This window comes from Acartia tonsa, chromosome 10 (genome assembly GCF_053477335.1).
Source record: "Acartia tonsa isolate MP-2025a chromosome 10, ASM5347733v1, whole genome shotgun sequence".
NCBI classification, from domain to species: domain Eukaryota; kingdom Metazoa; phylum Arthropoda; class Copepoda; order Calanoida; family Acartiidae; genus Acartia; species Acartia tonsa.
In genome coordinates, this window is record NC_137269.1 from 15,235,501 (window position 1) to 15,245,492 (window position 9,992).

At 30.4% G+C, this 9,992-nt stretch overlaps 1 protein-coding gene across 1 annotated transcript; it reads right to left on the reverse strand.

Annotated features, from left to right (window-relative positions):
• Nucleotides 1–75: 75 nt before the first annotated feature.
• On the reverse strand, nt 76–9,689 carry LOC145330540 (uncharacterized). Its single transcript, XM_080175162.1, has 12 exons — nt 9,548–9,689; nt 9,234–9,355; nt 8,788–8,899; nt 8,376–8,442; nt 7,877–7,986; nt 5,717–5,795; nt 5,375–5,495; nt 4,026–4,117; nt 3,702–3,787; nt 1,111–1,204; nt 269–458; nt 76–176 (listed from the first exon to the last, which is right to left on the reverse strand). The coding sequence occupies exons 1-12, from the start codon at nt 9,677–9,679 to the stop codon at nt 83–85; spliced, it is 1,299 nt and encodes a 432-aa protein (XP_080031288.1). The 5' UTR covers nt 9,680–9,689; the 3' UTR covers nt 76–82.
• Nucleotides 9,690–9,992: the final 303 nt, after the last annotated feature.

Sequence of the window (9,992 nt, forward strand, 5' to 3'; positions counted from 1 at the left end):
AACAATATTAGAAAAAAATGAGTAAATACAAAATTTAATCAATATTTAGATTTCTTGATAACTTGCAAAGATTAACTTAGATTTAGATTTTTATTGTTGTTTTGTTTCCTGTATCAAAGAGAGCCCAATACATTGCAGCTATACCACATAAACCTCCAGTTTCTGCTACTGTAGTCCTAATTTACACAAGATATTCAATTAATGATACCAAATGTTATTTTTAAGATAAAAGTAACCAATAAAAAAATAAATTAAATCAAATTTTTACCTAACTCCCAAATCCATAATATTGTGAACTTTATAATCAATCTTATCAAAGAGAGTGTAGATCATCTCAGTCTTTAAGTCTTCAGATGTCTTATTTACAAGATCCTCCTCAGTTGACCATTCATTTATAATTAGACCATCTTTGAGGCATGTTGGTGAGTCAACTAGTTTAGACCAGTCATTACAGGCAACTAAATGGATAAACTTTTTTTGGTAATATCCTCTTAGAATTTTTTTTTCAATTTTAAAAATTTGAGTACGCCCCCCCCCCCCCCCCCGACAGAACTATGAACTTTGGCCGCAGCGCTCGGCTCCCTAGCCTGCCTAGCCGCAGCGCTCGGCCCCCTTGCCTGCCTAGCCGCAGCGCTCGGCCCCCTTGCCTGCCTAGCTGCAGCGCTCGGCTCCCTAGATTATAACCTAACCTAACCTAAAATAGCTGTTCTCTGTCAGGGGGGGGGGGGAATGGATACTCAAATTATCAAAATTGAAAAAAAAAATTCAAAGAGGATAACACCCTTATTTCTTAAATTAAAGCCATCTGTAGACAATTATATCTTAACTGAAGGAGTAATTAGTGGATTAGAATTCTATACAAATAGAGGACTAATTAAAATCATCCACCTACTTTAAATTTTAGTTGAAAAGAGCCAATTTCTCTTAAGAGAGTGGGAGTACCATTCCCCAAAAACCTTCCCAGGACCTAAGACAAGCTACATTGTATTGGAGAACCATATCGGTTTGAGGGTTAGAAATAACCTTTGGTATGAAAAACAGACAGACATCCTGTTACTTTTATGTAAGGAATATATCCTAAAAAATGATAAACTTGGAAAATATACTGACCACATATTACAGTTGCGTTAATTTCCCGTTTAAATCTTTCACATGAAGCTGGTAGTGGGTAGGTGAATGCAGGAATATTCGCTGTACACAAGTACTAGAAGAAAAATAAAATTTTTTAGAAAGAATTTGCTGGTGTGGACAGAACCAGTTATCAGTAAGGTCTCAAAACTGGTATGATAAGGTTCAGCCTGTTTTTATAGGGCAGGAATAAGTCAACTTTCCCTAAGTTAACTAGGCCTATAGTAAAAATTACTACACAAATCCGTAAATTGCAGAGCACCAAGTGAAATTGCAAGTGAGTTGTAGAGATTTGTATTATGTATATTAGATCAGAAAAAAAACATTTTCCCAATTTAATGTGCAAAAGAAAGAGTATTGCAGGCTCATATAGCAACCACATATTAATAGATTTAGTTAGATAGGTTATCACTGTAAAAATCAGTAAATTGAGTTTTATTTTCAGAAATCAAGTTTCCTCCACAACGTTTCACTATTGAAGCTAGGATATAAACGTAATAGCTACTGTTAATTCTTTAATAATTTTTTTTATAAATTTTAAAATTGATAAATTTCTTTTCACAGCAAAATTAAAACATTAAAAAAAATTCCAATAAGTCTTTATTGCTAAAATAATATTCAATATTTTTATTTTATATTTTGATTGATAATGTTTGATAATTTCTTATTACACAAACCACATCCATAAGTGAGAAACAAATGCAGATAAATATGCTCTGCACCCAAACTTAAATATGATATACAGAATAGATTTTGAGGATGAGATTATCTGATTGTCCTATACTTGTATCCCTGAATTATCTGATTGTCCTATACTTGTATCCCTGAATTATCTGATTGTCCTATACTTGTATCCCTGAATTATCTGATTGTCCTATACTTGTATCCCTGAATTATCTGATTGTCCTATACTTGTATCCCTGAATTATCTGATTGTCCTATACTTGTATCCCTGAATTATCTGATTGTCCTATACTTGTATCCCTGAATTATCTGATTGTCCTATACTTGTATCCCTGAATTATCTGATTGTCCTATACTTGTATCCCTGAATTATCTGATTGTCCTATACTTGTATCCCTGAATTATCTGATTGTCCTATACTTGTATCCCTGAATTTGTATTTGTTGCAGGCAAATCTTCCAGACACATTTTTTAAAAGGGCTTTTGATGCATAATCATATACCTATAAATTATATATATTTCTTTCATAAAATTGTATAAGATGAAAGTTAAGAATGAGTTAATGAGCCTTTTTATTTTTGTGAAAAAGTTGCTCAATGGTCCGTGTTAAAGTATGTAAAAAATGAGGTTTACTTTTTCCCAATGTATGTTTGTGTGTGTGTTTGTTTGTATATAGCCTTAAAAATTACCAATGAACAGTTTAGCTAATGCTAACCGCTAAACCGATATGGTTCTACTTTATAGTGAAGCTTCAATAGTCCCAAAATATCTCATTGTGTATACTTCAGTTTTATTTAAACTGTTTTCCGTTTATTGGCTTTTTTCCTCAATATATTTTTCCTTATTTTTTTTTACATTTTGTTTTCCATTTTAAATATAAATGTTGTAGATTGTTGCTGTGTTTCTTAATGACAGAGTTGTTCTCGTTTACATGTGAAGTCTACAGAACTTGTTTTTTTTATATAAATGTTTTAATGCATATTGGATTTCATTTTCAACGTTTTCGTTTTAAAGTACAAACAAATTTAAACATTTGTAAGAAATAATACAAAGAAAAAACAAATAGTAGCAATAGTTTTTAGTATATTTTTGTCAGATTGTTTGCGCTGCCGAGTGTGCAAGACACCCTTGTTGCATTCAATAATAAATCTTTTTTTATTGCTTTTGGAAAATGTTTTCACATCTTACAGTATTAAGCTATATTGTTAAAAGTTTTGAATCCAAACAGTAAATTGTAGATTAAAAAGTAGATTTAATTTATTTAGACCTTAGCTGTAAATAAAAATAACATAATTATATTAATTATGCAGGTTGCTTTAGATTGCCGAAAACTAAAAAGGCATCTCTCGCTGGCTTTAGAGGAATCCTACAGGAATACGCCGCTCGTACTGCTGAAAGACAATATCTCAAATATAAGAAATTTTAATATTAAATTATACATGATAGAAGCAAAATTATAAGCTTTTTTGGGGCACAAAGTTTGAATACTGATAACATTTTTACAATTAAAACTCCCTTTTCATAGTAAAAATCTCTCCATAAAAATAGGTTAAACTTTCTTGTCTAAACGGTTATCTTGTGTAATTTAATATTAAAATTATATGAGGGCTGGAAAAATTTAAATGATTTCAAACTCTCTAAAATGTCATTTTAAGATGCGTACAACCTTTTGTAATTGAAGCTGGAGGCTTCAAGTTTAAGGTATTGGGTTTACTTGTTTTTTTTTGGCAGTTAGAGCCGTGTACTTCCTGCAGGCTTCTTTTAGTATGTCAACAACTGCAGCTAACGAGTGCTTTTTAAAATGTGTTTATTTTACCACACATAGACACTGTCAAGCACTGCTCTTCATTTTAAATTATCTCTAATGATAAATATTAATAAATGTTTACCTTTTCATGGCATTCTTTTCTAAGATCCTCAACAATTTCAATATCATTGATACATGTTTCATCTGGTCCTCCTTTTGGATCATTTTCTATACAACATTTACATTATTTTCTATTTCATTAACACTTTATGAGTGGTCTCTAAATACGTATTTGCAATACATGATAAGCTTTGCAATTTTCTGCAATAATCTTCGAATTTTTATTTTTTGTTTATCTTTTTAAAAATTATGATAGTCTAAGCCATGTTAGAGTTAGAGGTGAATTGGCATTTTGTATGCTGATAACTATACTATTTCTTGTCTTAATAAAATCTTTATTATATACCTTCAGCACCATCGCAAAGTAGCTTTTTATTGGCCTTCTTTATTCTTCCAAAATATGCAGACTTGATGAAGATAGATAGATGGGAGTGACAACTTAATAAATTTCATAATTATTTATTATTATTTTGTCCTTTGAATTATGAAAATTATATCAAGAAAATTCTAATAAATATAAAAGAAGGCGTCTTAACTTTTTTGCTTTTTAATTAAGATAGCTAGCCGGTGCTTTTAGTATGTAGTAGATGTAAAATTTTCCATAGAATTCAGATAAGCAATCGTTTTTTTTTGTAGACCTCTTATTTTTGAAGTAATTTAAGTTTTTTTAAAAAATAATTAAGTCGGTTTTAAGGTACTAAAACGCAACAAAATAAAAGAGGAAAATTGCTAGTATGAACAAAAATAGTAAGATCTTTAATTTGACACCTTACTTTTTAAGTTCTGTTGAGTAATTATTGAAATAATCTATCTTTTAAAACCTCGGTTTAATCAAAACTTTCAACGTAAATATATCCTAAAATAGGCATATTAAATATGGGTTCATATATACTTTTAGAATCAGAAAAATATTACGAATCCATTGTAAGCAAAATTTAAAAAAGTAAAAAAAATAAAAATTTTTTTACAGGCAACACTTACTTTACCCCCTCTTTTTTCCCTAATTACCCCCTTCTCATTTTTACTCTCAATGATTTTACTCTTAAAGATTTAAGATGGTTGCCTGTATAATACAATATAATATTTTCATATAATTTATTTTATCGTAGTTTATTTACTATTTTGTAAACTTTTTATTTTAATTTTGCTTAGAATGGATTTGTAATATTTTTCTCATTCTAAAAGTATATATAATGCCTATTTCTTATGCCTCTGTAATGATATGTTTAAGTTGAAAGTTTTTATTCTCGTGGGTTCAAAAAATAGATAATTTCAATAATTACTCAACAGAATTAAAAAAGTAAGGTGTCAAATTAAAGATCTTACTATTTTTGTTCATACTGGCAATTTTCTTCTTTTATTTTGTTGCATTTTAGTACCTTAAAACCAAATTAAAAATTTTTAAAAAAAAACTTAAATTACTTCAAAAATAAGATGTCTAAAAAAAAACGATTGCATATCTGAATTCTATGGAAAATTTTACATCTACTACACAGGTACTACATTAATTTTTGACAAATTTTTACTAAGACTCATTATTTTAATATGTTTAATTGCAAATTTAAATGTCTGATCCTTGATTTATACATATCCCTAATTCTTAATTTCACATTAATCTCTTTGATCTATAACCTAAATTTGGATTGGCCATGCGAATTAACAACATCCTATTAAACTGCTATGTAGTATTAGTACCTGATTGTAAAATCTTTACCATCTACCCCACAAGCATGAACAGGTTCCAAATCAATACTAATAGGATCATTAGTAACCTTGCCATCTACTGGCACCACGGGAGGTTTGGGACATAGTGGTGCTGAAAAAATGTAAAATTTTATTTTGAAATTCAGACATACACAAATTACACATTATGCTATAACTATAAAGCATAACTGAAGTGTGTCATAACTAGCTATACCTATGCTTCGTAAATTCTATCAAATTTTCCGCACTCGCTCTCGGCTGAATAATTCTAATTTCCTAACATATAATCTGGTTATAAACATAACTAAGAATTTTGTGAAAAAATGAAGTTACCTGTTAAACATCTTGGCCATCTGGAGGGATCATTTGGAACATTAAAGAAACCTCTTTTGGTAAATTTGGCTGCTCCATCCTAAGCAAAAACTAATTACAAACAAGATTAGTTTTGAAATAAAATAAAGATGACTGTTCTTTTGTGTAAAGAAATACCAAAGAGACTTAGACATCACAATAAAATTCCAATGTCTGATGGACACACACTCACAATAAGAGAATAGTTTTGGATACTACTATTTTGGTCCCAAGAGCCAAATGACAAGAAAGTTTTTTTTTTTTAATTATTCAGAATGGTTAATTTCCTGTATCATCATTGGAGATACACATCAATTTATCGGCCATCGAATTATCACTTTAGATCCCTGAAATTACCAGAAAAAACTATACATAATTACGTGGATGATGTACAAATTCATGAATCATTTTTCAAATCACTCTTAGATTCATAGACGTCCAAGGGGGGGGGGGGTAATGGGGCGATTACCCCCCCCCCCCAAACGATTTTCATTTTACCCCCCCCCCCATTTAAAATTTACCCCCCCCAAACAATTTTGGGGGGTAAATACCCCCCCCCAAAATGATCTTTTTTAATACTATATATTTAATAAAATTTAAATTACCCCCCCAAAAAATTTTACCCCGGGGGTAATTACCCCCCCCCCCCAGCAAATTTTACCCCCGGGGTAAAAATTTTGGGGGGGGTAAAAAAAATTTGCGGCGCGCTTCGCGCGCCATTTTACACCCCCCAAAACGAATTACCCTCCCCTTAAAAAAAATTACCCCCCCCAAAACAAAAAGCTTGCTTAGATTGCTAAATTTGATAAAGAAAGGTAGGAGAAAATTATGATTAATAAATTTAATACAGTATAGTACATATCATAATTGTTGTACAAATTTCTATTACTTGCACTAATAAATGCATAGGTATTTCTCTAAACTTAGATGGAGATTTAAAAGTTTTAAGTTCGTAATCACTTTTACTAAACATAATTAAATTTCGGTGGCAAATACAAAGAAAAAAAAAATCCTTAAAAACCGAATAATAATAAATCACCAAAATTATGTCTGTAAAAAATCTTCAAAAATCATTTTGAAATCTCTAAAAAATTGAATAAAATTGTATGTATATAAATCTTTTTCTGTTTTAGACACCTTTCTTTCAATTAATAGATAAATTTGTGCAAAATAAAATTTAATCATCTGACTACCACAAACGCAGAAATACTTTTTCTTGTTAAGAACTTAACTTGAATATTTAAATATCAATAAAAATAAAACCTTAGATTAAGGCTTCTTCTTAGCTTCTTAGAGAGCGAGTCTCTAGAATATTTTTAGTGCAGTAAGTGTCTCTATTAGAACAAACAAACACACAAATACACACCCACACTCATGGACGGTCACACATTTTCTTGAGAACAACAATTCAGAAGTCCCCAATGCCATAGAAATGACGAAAAAGCATTAAAAAGATAGAAGTAGTGAAGTAAAGAACACTAGAGATCTTTGTTTCTTTTGTATTTATGCCAATTTTCCGGTTTTAAACCTTTTTAAAACCTAGCTATTAATAAGATAATAGTTATTTCTCGCATCGTATTATAAACAGCTTTCCGCGTATATAGAATGTACAATTATATACTAAAAAAAACTGGTTTTAATCTTTTAATTGTACATTTATATATTCGTAGAAAGCTGGATATAATACGATGCTAGACATAGTTTTTTCGTATTGAGAATTAAGGATATGTATGGATGAGAACCGGTTCTTATCCATTAAAAAAAATTAAGACTTATTGAGAAGTTGAATAAAGATAAAATAAAGGGCTCGGTTGTTGTGGGTCAGCCTCATTGAAATCGTCATTTTATAACTATAAATTCAGCTGGCTGTCTAACACGCAATCTTTCTTTTCAGAATATCTTTTTTTTGCTATTTTTTTTTACACACAAGCGGGTTTAAACTTGAGACTTATGCGCGGCTGCAAAGCCCTGATTAAATCAAACAATAAAGTTATATTCCAGAACGGCTAAGAATCCGATCAATTTCTGCTGGATTAAAACCGGTTCTGAGCTATACTTTAAACAAATTATTGTTTTTGACCTACAATCGTTGCCAACTAAATAATTTTCCCTTCCCTATTCCCTTTGTATATTTTATAGTACCTGGCATTGATAAGTGACGGATTCAAGGGCTGGATCTTCTTGGAAGAACATTCCTCTCTTACAAACATATTTAGCAGAACCACCAAAAGGTACAACCTCTCCATGCCAGTCTAATTAAGATTTAAAAAAAAAATTGAGTGTGAAAATTAGACTTTTTTTATGGCACATAACATGTTTCAATTTTTATGAATATGCAAGTAAATTAATGAGTTAAAATTGAGTGCTCTAACATGACATATTAAACCCAGGGAAAAGGGAATGATATTCTGACAAACAATTCTAAAGGAAAATTTCCCAACAACCCCCTTCCCCCTTTCCTCCACTTCTTATCCACCCGTTTTCAGTTAAATGAAAAAAACAACGTGTCCCCTCCCCGGATACTTTAAAAGGTTTCGTGATTTTTTTTTTGTAGAATTGATTGTTACAATAGCTACCCTTGATTAAACCAATCATAGTAACTAGAAAAATATATTTTTGTATTAATGTACTCTCGGAAAACCTGTGAGGACAAGGTTTGTTCCAGTTGGTGGTATTGGTGGCCGCAAACAGGCAACCCAATCACATTCCTAAAATATTTTATTTTTAGATGACTTTCATAGAAATCTTCTCTGAATCTTTTTAATCCTTTTTTCTTTCCAGTTTTTTTTTGTAGATTTATAAGTCCGTTTTCTAATTACATCCTATTTCATATAAATAAGTTATATTTTTGTCTGTCCATTAAGATCTTGCTAACCACTAAACTGAATAAGTTCCCCATTTTAGGTAATCTTTTTAGCCTCTCTTTGTCTGTTTGTGATTCTTTATTTATAAATGTGACTGTCTTAATCAAGCTTGTTTTCTCTATAAATTCATATTTATGTAATTAAACTAAATATGTTTCTGTGTTCAGATCTAAAAGAATTAAAAGTTACAGGCAAATCAAATCTAGGTGTCCATGATGTATTCCATAGGCATTGTATTTTCTGTATTGGATGAAAAGACCCAGAATCTCCTTTGAATTGCCTAGCTGCTCCACATCCATACCTGAATTAATAATAAGATCAGTGAAAATAAAAGTATCATTTTATTAATTGATAAGTTTTACATCTAAAAATAGTTATTTCTCGTATCGTATTATAAACGGCTTTCCGCGGGTATAGAATGTACAATTATAAGATTAAAACTAGTTTTTTTAGCCCCGAGGTGCCGGAGGCACCGGCTAAAAAAAAATGTTTTTAATCTTATGATTGTACATTTCTATATTCGTAGAAAACTGTATATAATACGATGCTAGACATAGTTTTTTCGTATGGATGAGAACCGGTTCCTATCCACCGGATTCGAATGAATATGAGAAATTATATTACTAAAGACTTACGTAATTTCAGCATTAAAATTCATCTTGATATCTGTATGATTATATTCTGAAGTAACATTAATGGTTTTGTGATCAGGGGGAAGTGGATACTCATAATATTTTATATGGGCCCATCCATCATCCTTAACAGATTTGAACTGAAAGTTAAGAATTTTTACTTATGCTTAATATTAAGGTAAATCTATTTACTATGAACATTTAGGTCCGCAAATTGCACAATTTTTATTTAGAATTTTAGTAAAATTTTAAGGTTTCTCTTTAGACAAAGTAAACCATATGACCAAAGTACAGAATATTTATGCAGAATTGTATACCTTTTTATCAACATATTCTTCACTAGTTGGGATAACAGGTGGAACATGATCACACATGATATCAGCTAGGCATGTAGGCCAATTTTCTCTAATATTTACAAATTCATAACTTCCATCATCCTTGCATAACATGGAAAAATCTGATTTATAAAAAATCCATTAAAAATTTAAAATTCAAAGTTAGAAACATAAATATAAGCAAAGCTTTATTGTAGAACTTAATAATAAATACCTAGAGTCACAGAAAAGTTAAACAAAAAGTAAAGTATGTAAAAGTCCTCAAACTTTTATAAATATACAATATATATATACATATTCTACATTCATTTTTTTATGGATAACTTCCTGATTTAGATCTATCAGCTTGGAAGTACATGGTGTGTCCTTCAGTTTGTTTGTTCTTGCATTCATACTCTTTATTTCTTCCCACTTCAGTCCATGCTGA